This window comes from Saimiri boliviensis, chromosome 9 (genome assembly GCF_048565385.1).
Source record: "Saimiri boliviensis isolate mSaiBol1 chromosome 9, mSaiBol1.pri, whole genome shotgun sequence".
Taxonomy (NCBI): Eukaryota; Metazoa; Chordata; class Mammalia; order Primates; family Cebidae; genus Saimiri; species Saimiri boliviensis.
The window spans coordinates 24224017-24241328 of record NC_133457.1 but is presented as its reverse complement, the minus strand read 5'-3'; the positions used below and the strand labels follow the sequence as shown (position 1 = coordinate 24241328).

Sequence of the window (17312 nt, the reverse complement as noted above, 5' to 3'; positions counted from 1 at the left end):
AAGATAGATAATAAATATTATTAAGAATGTTTACCACTGGCATGGGGCTAGAGGGGCTGGAAGTCCCTAATTTATAGCTCCTTAGAACAGACACCTTGATGTAAGCAAGAAAGAGGTTTGTTTTGCTCCCATGACACACTCAGAGGAAGGCTGTCCAGATGGGGGCATCTCAAGGCTCTAGGCTCATTCTAGCTTTGATCCCACTATCTTTCCACTATGTTTTTCATAGTCATAGTCACAAGATTGACCTCCAGAGGTAGTGCCTCAAAATTCCAGTCAGGAAGAAGATGGAAAGATAAAGAGAAAAATATTAATATGTGGGCCAGATGGATTTATCTCTTTTCTCAGGGAAAAAGTAGCTTTCCTAAAACTGTTCCCAACAAACTTCAACTTAATCTCACTGGCCAAAACTAAGTTATACAGCCGTACCTGGCTGCAAGAAAACTTGTGAAACCTAACTTTATAGTTGGTACACTGATATCCCCAAAATAAACAGCATTTTTTTAATGTTAAGAGAGAAAATATATGTTATATATCCATTTTTTTTTTTTTTTTTTTTTTTTGAGACAGAATCTTGCTCTGTCACCCAGGCTGGACTGCAGTGGTGCAATCTGCACTCACTGAAACTTCTGCCTCCTGGTTTCAAGTGATTCTCCTGCTTCAGCCTCCTGAGTAGCTGGGACTACAGGTGTACACCACCACACCTGGCTAAGTTTTGCATTTTTAGTAGAGACAGGATTTTACCATGTTGGCCAGGCTGGTCTGGAACTCCTGACCTCAGGTGATCCACCCACCTCAGCCTCTCAAAGCCTCAGCCTCTCAAAGTGCTGGGATTACAGGCATGAGCCACCACACCTGGCCTGTTTTATATAGACTTCTACGTTAATAGAATTTCATAGTAAGAATGTACTTAGGTAGTGTGTGTGTGTGTGTGTGTGTGTGTGTGCACGAGCGCATGTGTGCATTTTTTTCAGTTTAGAACTCATGTATTAAGGGAGGGCATTTCCGATAGAGAATTTAATGTGATTGATTTAAACTAAATATGTGAAGATATTTTTAATATAATTGTGTATAATTATATATACTTTTTAATTTATTTTTTCCACCACTTATTCCCAAGTGTATACTTTTAATGTAAAAAAGTAATTGCTCATTCCGAAATGGAGAGATAAAAAATAAGATAAAAATGAATAATTGCTAAAATTAGCTGAACTGTTATAATAAGTTCCCTATGCAACATAATTCATTTTGTTCAAGATGCAATGTTTAGAATAAGCTAAGGGCTGGAACTTAGACAAATTTTCATGTAGGGAAAAAAAATAGGTTGTTATTACGGCATTCACTCACCTTCAGGTAGATGGAAAACTAGGTGGAGAGAATCCTGCACTAGTGTGAGTTTTTGAAAAACCCAGCTTTATATTTTATACTCAAATTACATGTAAGAAAATTTACTTACAATATAAGCTAGTAACATTAGAGCAAAGCTTTAAAACCACAAAAACTTACCCTAAATTGTTCCTCAACTATTTTTTATTTTAAAAGATTCACATCCTTCTGGTCCTTAGCCTTCTTTACATGTTTTACCTATTTGCAATCTTAAATGACTTTCTACCTTGTAAATTGGAAACAAATTATTACAGAGAGTCATTCATCTGAACATTTTTCTTACTTGAATAAACAAATAAAGAAATGAGAAACAAAGCCATGCAGTCTGAGAGAAAAAGTAGTACAGTATGTTTCCTAAGTGTTTTTTTTTTTTTTTCAAATTCTGTGTTTCAGGGGATTTGTTTTTTAAGTTTTTTTCAGAATTATTGTCTTTTATGATGAAAAGTGATTCCCATGCATTGGAAGGGGAAGTTTTTGAAGGAAAAGCTCCCAAATAGATTGTAGGCTCTGGTTAGAAGGAAGTAGCTATCTGAGGAGAAGCAGCAACAACAGTTTACAGTGAACTTACTGTCCTAGGGATGGGCCAGAGCCAAGAGCTCACAGATGAGAAGGAATGAAAGATGAGTCAGAGAGCCCGGGGCCGGCCATGCTGCGCGGCCCGTGGCGCCCGCTCTGGCTCTTTGTCCTGCTGCTGCTGCTGCCGCTCCCGGGCGCGCCCGAGGCCAGCGGCGCTTCGAGGCCGTGGGAGGAGACCGACGAGCCGCGCTCGGCCTGGGCCTGGCCGGGCTTCCAGCGCCTGAAGGAGCAGCTGAGGGCGGCCGCCGTCCTCTCCAAGCGGTACTGGACGCTCTTCAGCCGCCAGGTGTGGCCCGACGACTGTGACGAGGCCGAGGAGGGAGCCGAGAGGGCCCCGGGGTGGTGCCTTCCCCTGTTGGGCCAGCGGTACCTGGATCTCCTGACCACGTGGTACTGCAGCTTCCGAGACTGCTGCCCCAGTGGGGATTGCAGGATCTCCAACAACTTTACAGGCTTAGAGTGGGACCTGAACGTGCGGCTGCATGGCCAGCATTTGGTCCGGCAGCTGGTTCTGAGTACAGTGAGGGGCTACCTAGAGACGCCCCAGCCAGACAAGGCCCTTGCTCTGTCGTTCCACGGCTGGTCTGGCACAGGGAAGAACTTCGTGGCGAGGATGCTGGCAGAGAACCTTTATCGGGACGGGCTGAGGAGCGACTGTGTCAGGATGTTCATTGCCACGATCCACTTTCCTCACTCCAAATATGTGGACCTGTACAAGGAGCAGCTGAAGGGCCAGATCCGGGAGACGCAGCAGCTCTGCCATCAGACCCTGTTCATCTTCGACGAGGCTGAGAAGCTGCACCCAGGGCTGCTGGAGGTCCTTGGGCCACACTTAGAACGTCGGGCCCCTGAGGATGACAGGGCCGAGTCTCCGTGGACTATCTTTCTGTTTCTGAGTAATCTCAGGGGTGATATAATCAATGAGGTGGTCCTAAAGTTGCTCAAGGATGGATGGTCCCGGGAAGAAATTACGGTGGAACACTTGGAGCCCCACCTCCAGGCGGAGATTGTGGAAACCATAGACAATGGCTTTGGCCACAGCCGTCTTGTGAGGGAAAACCTGATTGACTGCTTCATCCCCTTCCTGCCACTGGAGTACCGTCACGTCAGGCTGTGTGCGCCGGATGCCTTCCTGAGCCAGGAGCTCCTGTATACAGAAGAGACACTGGATGAAATCGCCCAGATGATGGTGTATGTCCCCAAGGAGGAACAGCTGTTTTCTTCCCAGGGCTGCAAGTCCATTTCCCAGAGGATTAACTACTTTCTGTCATGAAGGCTACACAGAGACTTCCTGGAGCTGCCTTTCTTCCACTAACAGGACCCTGGGACCTGTAGGAGCACCCCGTTTAGAACTGTGAGGTATTTGAGGGGGTGTGGACTGGTGTCCAGCAGTCATTAACACACAACTGGTATGTAAAAGGCAGGCCTTACATAAGAAGCAGAGCCAATCCTTTTTTTTTTTTTTTTTGAGGTCTCACTGAGATAGGAACTTGGATTGCTGGATTCAAAGAAACAGCCAATTCTTGACATCACTTGGTGCCTTAAAGACACACGTTCCAAATGGAATGTGGTTGAAGCAAGTGGGCCAGGTGGTTGCAGAAGGATGTGTGGGGGCTCAACAAACCCCGAGGGCTTATTATGACGCTGCAGCTGGTCTCCTTAGCTCTTCTGCAAGGAAGAGCCTGGGTGTTGGGCCTCAGAGGCTGTAGGGTCCTTGGGTTACAGAGCAGGAGAGAATGAAGTTCTGTGACCCGGAGGGGGAGAGTGGACTCTAGGGTTTCGGGCTGGGGGGCTTTCAAATTGGTGCTCCCAGAGGAAAGCTGAGCTGCTTCTGCTGTGAGCAGATCAGCAAAAAGCCTGAGGCTGAAAGGAAAAGTGCACAGAGGAAGATATTTTATATATCAGGTCAGTGTAAGCCAAGACTTACTATGCTCTACAGATTTGGAGAGGAGGAAAAACTTTTTAAAAACAATTAGGGGTCTGGACATGTTTTACGTAAAGATTAAAATTTTCAGAAGCTGCGGCTGGGTGAGATTTCCAATTTGCAGACAGAACAAATCCCTCATCTCAACTATTGACCTCTGGAGGAAAGTAGTTGCCCCCTTTGTGTATCTGGGGGAAAACGATTTATTCAAGAGTCACAAAGTAAGGAGGTGGACAATACTGTGCTTGAACAGAGAAAAAGTCCTACTGATTGTGACCAAGCTTAAAAAGTTGTAGATGGTAACAAAAAAAAAAAAAAATTAAATCAAATAACATTTGCATGGCCTCTAGTAATGTACCTTGAATACAGTAGATCCTCAAAAACTGTTAACCCCTTCTCCCCCAGTGGCATGGTAGGCCCCTTGGTGTTTGTAACAGTGCTTTGCAATTGGTAAGTGCCCACTAAGAACACATTCCATGGCTGAGAATGGGGCTGATGGCCATGGCCAGGTCATCTTAGAAGCTGACATTTGTACAAGACACTTCAGATTTATAGGCCTGTCTTTCTCTATATCATAATCCCCTTCCAGCACCTCTTGAGTCCAGTTTCTGTCTTCAACATCCTCTAAAGAACTGGGACCCTACTGTTTTATGGAATTTTCCCAACAGTAGTCATTTGGGGCCTCTTCTCTTAACAGCATTTCAATGCCGGATTTCAAATTTGTTTCTCTCACACTAGACCCACAGCATCTCTTTCACACACCAACTCTATCCCTAAGTGCACTATTCCTTACCCTAGTCTGAGGCACCAGCCATGTTACCCCATCACACACAGCTTGGAACTAGCAGAGCAATCCATCCTAACTACTGGCCTGTGGGCTAGCAGACCTCCAGAGTTGACAGAAAGCATTTTTTTTTAAACTAAAAATAACCAACTTGACCCAGCAATCCCATTACTGGGTATATACCCAAAGGAATATAAATTATTCTATTATAAAGATACATGCACATGTATGTTTATTGCAGCACTATACACAATAGCAAAGGCAAAGACATGGAACCAACCCAAATGCCTATCAATGATAGACTGGATAAAAAAAAAATGTGGTACATATACACCATGGCATACTATGTAGCCATAAAAAGGAATGTGATCATATCCTTTGCAGGGACATGAATGAAGCTGGAAGTCATCATCCTCAGCAAACTAACACAGGAACAGAAAACCAAACACTGAATGTTCTCACTCATAAATAGTTGCTGAACAATGATATCACATGGACACAGGGAGGGAAACAACACACACCAGTGCTTGTTGGGGACAGAGAGGGAGGTAGAACATTAGGGCTAATAGCTAATACATGCAGGGCTTAATACCTAGGTGACGGGTTGACAGGTACGGCAAACCACCATGGCACATGCTCATCTATGTAACAAACCTGCATGTTCTGCACATGTATTCCAGCACTTAAACTAAAATAAAATTTAAAAAATAACAAACTTAACACTTCCCCATCTTCATATTCTTCCTCCTTCCTCCACTTAAAAATTAACTATTTAAAACCATGCTACATTTTACTAGAAGTATTTAACATTTTGCCAACATTGTAAACTCTGATTATTATTCACACATTCCACAGCAAAGCTACACTATCTTTGTTGAATTTAATGGTTATTTGTGTCCATTTGTTTTCATGACTTTTCTTCTAATTCAGACCATTAAAACCCTTATGCAGATTCACTGATCTGCCTTGCTTCTGAAGGAGAACAGGAGCTCTAACCCCTTCACCACATCCAATTCATCCAACTAGAATGCCCTAAGCATCTTCATGAAGCACAGATTTGATCATGTGACTCACCTCATCAAAAACCTCATGATTTTCCATTGTAGAAAAAGCTGCCTCTCAAGTCATGCCCATCTCTGTTAACACATATGATCCCCAGTCACCACAAAATGTTGGACTTCATTCCACACTCCTTATCTGTAGGTCAGCATTCAAAGTACTCTTGATATTCTTAGTGTCCTCCAACCATAGAAGTTTTCCTAGACCTTGCCTCAAACTCTCCCTCCTCCATACTTCAGTAGCACTTATTTTTTGTACCTGCTGTCACAACCTGTCTTGTGCTAAAATTATGTTTTTCACAAGAAAACATCAGCAAGTAAAACATTATATATGTCACACACACACACACACACACACACACAAACACACACACACACACAGGTTCCTTCTATAAAATTGAAACCTAGGAGCCAGAATTGGTAAAAGTGCAGAGGCTGAGGCTTTCAGAAAGCAGAATGAAACAGAAATATGGCAGATCTAACACCATGTAATCAAAGAGAATAACAAACAGAAGCAGCTGTGTAGGTTAGGGGACAGGAAGGAAGAAAATGTTTGACAGCTGTCCAGTTCCTATGAGGCCTGCCTGTGTTCCTGCCATAGGTTCTGTGAGACTTCTCTGTACCATCGCCCTTCACATAAGCAAATTGAAGTTTGAACTGTCATTCCTTGCAACTAAGGAATCCCTTCTTAATACACCTAGCATTGTGCTTTGCTCATTAAATGTTTATTAAATTGAAGTGTTAAACAACGTTATATTTGCTAGAATTTCCTCAATTGAATTGCTACAGGGCAGCTTCTGCAATGCAAGACACAGATGGACCATGCATCCAGAATACAACACACCAATGTCCCTTGCATGAGGGCTGCTGGTTGTTGCCACTGAGCATATCCTCCAGTAAAGAGGAGATAGGACTGAACTTTCCCCACTATTTCAAAATGTCTCATGAATTTTACATGAAAAAAATAAAAGGTTATTTCTTCAGAGCAATATACATTTATTACCTATGCTATTAAAATAAATGATTCAATATTTTATATCTTATTCCAGATTTTGAGTAATTTTGAGGTTAACTTGAAATTGATTGATAGAATGAGCCCTGTTACTGAAAAGCTACATATGAAATATTTACAATCACAATCCTATGTACTGATTCCATTCACAGGAGATTTGATTAAGATGTACAGAATTCTGTCTTTGCTGACCTTATTATGAGGACCAAAGTACACCTCCAGTTATAATTGGACACAGCATACTGGATCAGAATTGACCTCTAGGAAAATTTGAGCATTATTTAGGCATTTCCATTTTGAAATCCTTTCCTGAATTGGAGTAAATAAATTTTATAGTAGTCAGTACTGAAACCAGAAATACTTTAATTTAGCTTATATACAACATATAGGCTGTGTTACTAGAAAAAAATTCAAAAACATATTGTACAAGTTGTACTTTATAATGATTACCTTTTTTGTATGTGCAATTAAGTGTACACATAAACAACCAGAAATTAACCCAATGCCTGGGCAATGATGTGTGCCCTTTAACACAAAGAGTAATTAATATTTGGAGAACAGATAGATATCTTCATCAAATAAAATGAAAGACTGTGCTTAATATATCCCTACTCTTCCCTCTTTTAATTTTATTTTTATATGCCCATTTGTGTGGCTAGTTATGCAGAGCAAACTGAGATGCAGAGTCTAGGTCATTTAATACCAAAAAAAAAAAAAGAAAGAAAGAAAGAAAATGTTAAGTCTTTTCTCCACTCTGTTTCCCGTCTGGTGGGGAAAATGAGTCAGCCAAGAAATCTGATGCTAGTACAGACTGAAAGAGTTGATGTTATGTAAGAAATTAAGAAACGTTATTCATTTTGTAACTGACTCTGTGTGTGTGTGTGTGTGTGTGTGTGTGTATGTGTGTGTGTGTAATCTCCTTATGGAATTCCCTTATGGAAGCAATCTGGGTAGATCAGTAGATTCAGGTGGTTTTTTTTTTGTTTGTTTGTTTGTTTTTCTCTCAAGACAGAGTCTTGCTCTGTTGCCCAGGCTGGAGTGCAATGGTCTAATCTTGGCTCACTGCAACCTCTGCCTCCTGTGTTCAAGTGATTCTCCTGCCTCAGCCTCCCAAGTGGTTGGGATCACAGGCACACGCTACCATACTCAGCTAATTTTTTGCATTTTTAGTAGAGACGGTTTCATCATGTTGGCCAGGCTGGTCTCAAACTCCTGACCTCATGATCTGCCTGCCTCAGCCTCCCAGAGTGCTGGGATTACAGGAATGAGCCACTTCACTCAGCCACATGTGCTTTAAGAAGAAAAATAAAAAATAAAGAGATAATGTTCCAGCATTCTTCAGTCTTTCCAAACCCTTATTGAGTTTGCTAGTTTGAAAGGTTAAAGTAGAGACCTGGCCAGTTTTACACAACCAAAGCAGAGCAAACATTTAGTCCATTCATTCTCAGGATGCTGGGTTTAAGAATTAGTGGAATATCCATAGTTGTATAAGCTGGTGGGTTATGATATTTCCCTAATTTAACTGACTCTCTCCTTACCCGTTTGATCTTTGTCAAAATTGTTCAGATGGATAAGGTCTGGGTTTCTGAAGCATGTAATTCTTTTCACTTTTAGAACTCCATTAGGTCATTTGGGCCAATATTGCAAGTTGATTAATTATAAATTTGGTATAATTTGGGGAAAGGATCTATATGGGATAAGAAGTAACCAAAATTATTCTGTCCTTTCTAGGTATAGTATATGTTTCATCGTAAACATATTTTTTACTTTTTCCTCTTCTTTAATAAATATGATATAATATTAAAAGATCGGTTAAGTAGCAGGCACAGTGGCTCATGCCTGTAATTCCAGCACTTTGGGAGGCTGAGGCGAGTGGATCACTTGAGGCCAGGAGATGGAGACCAGTCTGGCCAACATGATGAAACCCTGTCTCTATAAAAAACAAAACAAAACAAAACAAAAAAACTAATGAACTAGGTGTGGTGGCACACACACGTAATCCCAGCTCCTCTGGAGGCTGAGGCATGAGAATCACTTGAACCTGGGCACAAGAGGTTTCAGTGAGCTGGGACTGGGCCAATGTATTCCAGCCTGGGCAACAGAGTGAGGCTGTGTCTCAAAAAACAAACAAACAAACAAACAAAAAACACAAAAAATCAGTTTAGTAAGTTCTGGGACATTATGCAATGGAATATTAATAGAATAATATATACTCATTTACATTATATATCTAGAGATCAAAAAGTACTTTGATATAATATTAAATAAAAAAATAAAATCCCACATTTATAATATGATTTTGATTATGTAATGAAAATGTACTCATAGTAAAAACACTGTAAGGAAATATATAAAAATACAACAATTGTGTTTAGGTGTCATTAACAAGTGATATTTTCCTTTTTTAAAAACTGCACATTCTCCTTAATGAACACACATTATTAATTAATGGGAAAATAAGCTTAACAGTGTGGTCACAAATGTACTCATTTTATGGTCAGGTATGCAATGAAAATAAGGTTTTAAAAATTTCTTCATGATTGATTCAATCTTTTTAATAAGCTCCCGACCCAATGGGTAAGAAGAAAAACCCAAATTTTGTTTTAATCTTGTAACCATAGTCTAAACCAAACTAATTAGACTGCCACTCAAAATTTAACTCAGTCTCTGCCTGAATGGCCCAAATAAATGGGGTCCACATCCATTCCCAGATGGGCTGTGGGTCCACCAGTGAGATGTGATGCTGCCATGATGTCATAGCCACGCGGTAAAGCCAAGGCCCTGGGAAGCACATGGTGTCCTCTATATTCTCATGGTCTAACACAAAGTGGCTGGCCCTGAACCAACTCCAAGTGAGGCACCATGGGATGTCCTGCTACTGTGGGCTACCAAAGTCTGTATCTGGTGGTACTGTGGTCTGTTCTCCACAGCCAGTCAGGGCAGGGATCTCCCTCACAGACTCAGCTTTTAGTGACATAGCCAACCAGTCAGGTTAAGCCTCACCAAGAGCTAGCCCCACCTCTAGATTTTTTCATGTAAGAAACCATTAACTTCCTTTTATTGCTTAACCTACTTTGGGTTTACGTGCCTTGAAACATAAAGACTCGGACTTGATTTCAATTTCTATGTTTTGTTCACTTAGCATTGGTAACAACATGCCAGCATGTTTAAAAATGTTTTGCAAATTCTTTTAAAAGAACAAAAACGAAATAATTATGCAGGAAACCAAAAAGGCTTCAAATAATGAGATCTTGCCTTCAAACATTTTTTTCTTCTCTCCTCCTGCTCCCAAAAGAGACAAGAGATTCCCCTCACATCTTTCAAAAAGAACCAAAATATTGGCATTGATTAATACCAGATCAATGCCGGTATCTTGAAACTTCCAGTGTTTCATCTGTTTCAGAGATGCTGGAGATGCTCTGCTGTCAAATCCTCTGCTGATATGTCTGGGAGTAGTGGTGACAGTGACAAGGAGGGTGCCCCCCTGAGCGAGAGCAACAAATGAGATCGTGGGGTCAAGGAGCAGATAGCTCTAATGTCTGAGGGACCAGGCAATTTCCTTGATGATCAGTCACAGTGTCTGTTCCAGTGTACACACTGTGGAGTAGAGATGGGAAGGGCAGGAAGGCAGGCCCACTCTAGTGAGGATGCTCACTAGCAATAGGATGGCATCACAGACTGGAAAGTCTGAAGATGCTGTACCAGTGACCTGGTCACAGGTACATAAATGTAGTTACATACTTTCTTTTGAAGAGCCACTAAAAGTACTCATAGGCCATGTTAAAAGTTTTGAATCAGCAGGATGACATACCTGTTGGTGTTGCTGCAAAACCTTTGGGTGGCTTTGGAGCACAGGTAAGCAGTACTGTTTACAGGCATTTGTTTGCTGCCTGTGCCATCTAAGTCTGAGAAGGTACAGGTGAAGAACGTTCTATAAAGGGATGATAACTGTGCAGAATCTTCATCAATGTGCAGTTCCGCAGGTGAACAGGGAAGAAAAATGATAGAGAGAATAGATATGCAAAGGAGATGTGAAACAATTGCTTGTTTGACGAACTCCCAGTAATTGGGCCTGGTAATATGTACACATGGAGAAGTGAGAAGATGAGACCAAGAAAGTGGGCAAAGCTGGGCATGGTGGTGCACAACTACTCTCCCAGCTACTCAAGAGGCTGAGGTGAGAGAATAATCTGAGCCAGGAGTTCAAGGTCACAGTGAGCTATGATTGCACCACTGCATTCTAGCCTGGGTAACAGAGCAAGATTCAGTCTCAAGAAAAAAAAAAAAAAAGAATATATGTTTGATTATTTCTCTTAATTTTCATGGCAATGGGATGATGCCCTAACAATCTTTAATGGCTAACCACTGAGGTGTTCTTTTTGTTTTAGTTTAAACAAATGAATTTTTATATATTTGATGCATTTCAATCCTCACAAACTCCTTCTAATTAGTCCCTTGTATTAAAAATCACTTCTTCTTCAAGTTATTATTTGTTTCCTCGCTTTCTGGCTTCATAAGCTATCACAGGCATTTTTTTTCCCCTAGACCTGGAATCCATTATTTCCCTAAAGATCTCTACCTCCTTTTGTGAGTGGGAAATGGTAATTAGAGACTACTATCTGGCCAGACCTCTTTAATTAGAGCGTAATTATTCAAGTTGACCAAGGTCCCTGTTACCCCTACTGTGTTATATGAGATATACTTTATTTATTTATGTTGCCTACTTGAGTCTTGCAGGCATGTCAGTTTGCAGACTCTGGGAAGAGGCCTGTGGTATGATTCATAATAATTTAAGTTTCATCCTGGCACAAATTGAAATAAACAAAACAATAAATTTCCTATGCCATATTTTCCCCATTTAGAAAGTTGGAACAACAGTAACTATACCAAAAATAGTAAGAAATAGTGTCAACTAGAAATATCCTTAAGTCCTGGTATTTCTATCACTACTTCCACCACCACCCCAAATTTATAGTGACATAAATATTAATTTTGCTTAGTTTTTAAACTTTTATAAAATAATCACCTGAAATAAATGTAAAATTTAACAAATAAATCTGAGAACCAAACTTTAAATTTTCAATTCAGAAAATAAATTGAGAAATAGAGTAAAATTTGTATGAAGTTTCAATGAGCTCAGAATGATCTCAAAGCTTGTAAATATTTGTTTCTTGACCAGAGGCAGACTAGTTGTTGCTCATAAATATCCATTTTTCTTCTTTCTTTAATAATAAAACTTTGAAACCTTAATTGGATACCTGGTCATGGGAATGGGATTTACACTTTGCAGCCTCTCTTGCAGCTATTAGAGCTGTGAACTAAGATTTGTGGGTAGGAAGCAGGAGGAAGTGATGAGTCATGCTAGGTCAGTGTCTGGGTTGTGCTTCTAAACAGAAAGGAATTAACTTTCACTCTCCCTTCTTCAGACTTCAGATTTCTGCCTGGCATGTTATTCTAGTGGCAAGTCTTTTCTACCACAAGCATGAAGGCAGTATTCTAGGAATGACAGAGCAATAAGATAGAATGAACCTGGATCCCCACTACCATATCAACCCCAGACTGCTTATGATTATGCTATTATGGGAGAGCTAAACTTCTGTTTTACTTAAGCCACTATTTATTTGGATCTTACTACAAAGCAAACAGATTCACTAACTAAAATATTAATAATTAATTAATTAGTTAACAATATATCCTAAATAATTAAATAATACTTAACTCATTATACAGGCCTATGTGGGAGGGGAAAGGATCTTCATAACCACACACATAAGACAACTGTTTTTGAAGTCAGTCACACTTCTTCCTCAACCTGCTGAGTGTGCCTTCAATTATCTAAAAAAGTGCCAATAATTGCTTGCAGGGATGGCATATGTATGAGCTGAGCAAGAAATTTTCCCTGACAAAGGCCAACCCTGCTATTGTTGAGTACCTAATTTTTCACCAGGTGAGCAAACCCTAGCACCAGGATGGTTGGTACCACACCACTAGCTATCTGTTGCCAGGTTGACTTTATTAGGCTCCCTATATCATTAGGAGACCATAACAAGAATAGATACTTAATTCTGCATTTGGATAGGCTTCCCCTACCCATCATGCTTCTGCCTATACCAACATCTGTGTACTTACTGAAAATCCTGTACAACATCATGCTTTCTTAGTCAATAAGGCCTCCAAACAAGAACTTACTTAATGGCAAAAAATATGAAGCAGTGATATCATGCCCTGCCACTTTTGGGTTTTGTTTGCTTGTTTTTGAGACAGGCTGTTGCTTTTTCACCCAGGCTGGAGCTCAGTGGCTAGAGTATAGTTCACTATAATCTCAAACTCCTGGGCTCCAATGATCCTCCTGCCTCAGCCACCCCGGTAGCTGGGACTAGGGGATGTGCCACCATGCCTGCCTAATTTTTAATTAATTTTTTTCTAGATTTAGGGTCTCATTTTGTTGCCTAGGCTGCTCTTGATCTCCTGGCCTCAATCAATCCTCCTGCCTTGACCTACCCAAAATGCTGGGATTACAAGCATAAACCACCACACCCAGCTTGATCTGCCTTAAAGAACAGAGCAGTTCCCTGAAAAAGGGAAAGGAAAACCACTCATGCCAAACTAAAGTTGTGCGAACAGTTATAGAAATGAGAATGAGGTCTACACTATATTTTCTTAGTTGGGCATCTGACCATCAGAATAAGATTTATATTTTCAAGCTTCCCTTACAGCCATCTGTAGCTATGGGCTACGTTTAGAAGATGGAGTAGAAGGAAATGATGGATTCCACTTCTGGATTGTGTCTTTAAAGAGAAGGTACTTAACCTCACTTTCCCTTCTTCAGACGTCAGACTTCTGCCGGGTATGTGTGCAGAGTGCCAGAAGATTGAAAAACTGATTTCCCCTTCCCTTCATTCTTGTAAATAATTCACATGATATAAGCAAAAATCTTCACACTCTTTCCTCTTCCCTTTTCTCTGTTGTTGTTTATTGCAGTAGTCTTCAAACTTCTTTGCTCCCCAAAAAAACTTTTAAAAAATCCTCTTCCAGGCGGCAGTGGCTGCGGATTCAGTTGCACTTGGCTCACGGGATGGGAGTGGAGCCCAGGCGGGGAGCAGGCACCTCCGCCAGCTCACCACCAGCAGGGCTGCCACCTCTGCCTTAGCTGCCTGGTTTCATGTTGCCACCACTGGGAGGTGGCCTGGGCACTGCGACCAGTGCTGGTTGAGGTTCGGAAAAATTACAGTGACAATCCTTAACCAAAAATATTTTTAAGAATCTAATCATTGAAAACACTATTAGGTCCTTCTTCAATTGTATTGCAAATAAGGTATTTTTGCAATAAATATCTTACTTGCGATATTTTTCTGACTGGCAAATAAATGTTTAAGCTCAATTATTAGACAATTTCTGGAAGATACACCTAAAAAGCTTAACCAATATTTATCAAATAACTACCAATTACACTTATTTAGAAGTATCTTATATTTCAAGCCAAAATTGTACATAAATGATTTTAAAATAACCCCATAAGATCAGAAATCTCACATTACAATTTTTGAACTATTAACTACAGAAATATTCATACTAAATTTAAATATTTGATAGACTCAGTGTCCATAAGCATTCTATTTATCTATAAGCAATTTCATTTAAGAGCTGAAAACAAGATTGTAATTATCCATTTGGCAGAATCAGAAAGGCAAGTCATCATCTGCAAAAGAACTAATCTTAACCAAATAAAATATTTAATTTGGGTCACTATGTCCTGATTGCATTTGTGGAACATTTGTCATAACTATGGTTGCTAAGACTACAGTTTAATTTTATACAAATTAACGTTCTGTTTTGTGCAAATTAACAACAAAATAAAAGAAGGTGTTGGGTCACTAGTAAAGCAGATCTAGAGTGTTTCAGTGATTGCTAAGTGCATTATTGCTATAAAATTCAAAACACAGCCCAGTTAGTTAATATATATCTAATTATTACATTTTATGATAAATAAATAAATAAGCAGAGGAATGGTTAATAAGTCACAGCCAGCAGTAGACTTAGCTCCAAGTAAAAATAAATATGGATTTGGAATAAGCAATAAACTTTTGTTAAAAGACAGCAAAAAAGGTCTAAATAAATGGTCAGTAAAAAAACACTAACTCACCCTCAATATATGATCTTTTTCTTTAAAGATATAATATGGATCTCTTAAAAGTAAACATGTAAGTTTTTTACTTCCTTTTTCTTGAAATTTTGAAAAACGTACAAACGAAACACACCAAGATACAAATGAGTGGAAGTAGCCTCCAAGCTAACCAAGAGTGGTGTACGTGTAGAGAGAGATTTCTTCTTAGCAAATTATTATTTCCCAACTTGGTCTCTTCAAATCTTGAATATTCAAGTTAGACCAGGCCCAGAGCTTTGTTATGGGTATGTCACCTAGATAAGATAAGGTACCAGCGTCTCCATATTCTGCCAATAATCTTTGCTGTGCATTCAAGAGATCATCCCACAGAAGGAATACTTCTTTGACTAGAGTCAGGGAATACAAGAAGGAATAAATAGTCGAAGGAAAGTTGTCATTTATCTCGCTGCTCCCATTTCTAATATATCTGACTTCAGAATAGACTATTTTAAAACCATGCTTTACCCTTAACTGAAACACATATAAGACACTGAAAGACACCAAATTTTCCCATGTGTTTATGGTACATCTTCTCCAACACCAATAACCTAAAATAGCTTGTTGTTTGGTTCTCTTTACACTCTTGTAAAGCACCATAGTAAGATCCAGGATGGGGGAGAGGTTTACTTGGAAAGTCTGTTTTGAAAGAGGAGATGGGAAACACAGAAAATGGCAAGAGTCCTCTAACTCAAACCCATGGCAGGTGGATCAATTGTAATAAAGAAAGACTCCATATTGAAGCTGGGGATCTGGACATTGATTCCTTTAAAACTTCCCAGGATAGAGTAGCCCTTGGAACATTTTTATGCATCCACAAATGTATTCATATCCCAGTTTGTAAACCACTGTTATTTAGGATGTGTTAACAATGATTAAATTTTCCAGCTAGTTCATGGATTGAAGAATATATAGAGAAATTTTGACAGAACTGGAAGAGTAAGTATTCTGTAGGAAATCCTTGGCTTATAGCTGTATAGTCTTATGATATTGCTTCTAGATCAATACAGAAGCATGAGTTTTCACTCTCTCCTATTGGAAGGGGTAGCTGCAATTGTGTGTGGGAAAGGTGCACCATGCTTCAGGGAAGCTTCAGGTGTATGAAAAGGGTGGGTGAGTATAGTGAAGCCGACAGTTTTTAGAGTACCATTCAGCTCACAACACTATGTTTATTTGAAATATAAACATCTCCCAGAACATGAGTTGGTAAAGCTGAGTCACCTTAATGGCTGAATTCCAGAGGAAGGTTTCCTATTCCTTGAAGCTCCTGATTTCTGAAATTCCAGAGACACAGGTTTTCAGTAGTTTCTTCTATATCATGCAATACAGCAGCCTCATAGTGCCATTTTAAAAAATGTAGTTTTATATTAACAAATAGATCAATGAAACAGAATGAAGTCCAGGAATCAACCCAAATCATATGAGATTTCAATATATTATAAAGTTTGTAGTTCAAAAATTAGTGGAGAAAATAACCAATAGATGGAATTAAAACAACTTCATTCCCTTTGCCAAAACAAATTTAAGGTAGATAAAATATCTGAATTTTAAAAATTCATAAATTAGGTCAGAAGGATTTGCCTGGTCTGTTGTCTTTCAGTATTACATTTGACGTTAATTTGGGAGAATGCCCTTCCTTAGGGTGCACAACTCTTGCAATTGACTTCTTGCTGGTACAGATTTAGGGCCTGGGATTATTTTAAGGGTTGAAGTTCATAAACTGCTGCTTTACAGTTTGGTTGTAGAAATGTTTGGTATAGTATCTTTCCAAAAACTTCTGGTCTACTATAAGAATCATAACCAAAGTCTTTATCCAGACATTTTTTTTTTAAGTTTTTTCCCTTTATTTAAAAAAGATGATTTAGGGACACAGTGTAAGGAAGGCACACTTCCATGACTTTGAGAAGATGCGGTTTCCAGAATGAATCACTAGTGCTGTAACATGCACAGCAGGTAGGAGGAGATGATTGGAAGCTGGGGGAGAGGCTGCATCCTCTAGCACTTCTGAACACAGAGGTCACTCAATCCAGACGTAATTTTTTTTTTTTTGTTTTGTTTTGTTTTTTTTTAGATTCTGGGGCTGAAGAGTAGAGAACACAATTTTATATGGAGAGAGGTTTTTTTTGTGTTTTCTTTTCTTTTCTTTTCTTTTTTTGAAAATAGAGATGGGATCTTACTCTATTTTTTAAAAAAGAAAAAAACTGGGGTCACTGTATTGACCAGTCTGGCCTTGCAGTCCTGGCCTCAAGCAATCCTCCCAAAGGGCTAGGGTTAAAGGCATGAGCCACTGTGCCTGGCCACAGAACACAATTTTTAACATATATGCTTATCCTTTACATACTGGTCTCTCCATTTTACATCCCTCTTGCCGATAGCTACCTTCAGACCATTAGAAGATAACACCCTTAATC

At 39.7% G+C, this 17312-nt stretch overlaps 2 protein-coding genes across 2 annotated transcripts in view; both read left to right on the top strand.

Annotated features, from left to right (window-relative positions):
- The window catches only part of LOC101042760 (uncharacterized), an 89498-nt gene that overhangs the window by 40497 nt on the left and 31689 nt on the right, over nt 1–17312 (top strand). The window lies entirely within an intron of this gene.
- Nucleotides 1144–6196, top strand: LOC101032164 (torsin-3A). Its single transcript, XM_003924978.4, has one exon. The coding sequence runs from the start codon at nt 2000–2002 to the stop codon at nt 3233–3235; it is 1236 nt and encodes a 411-aa protein (XP_003925027.4). The 5' UTR covers nt 1144–1999; the 3' UTR covers nt 3236–6196.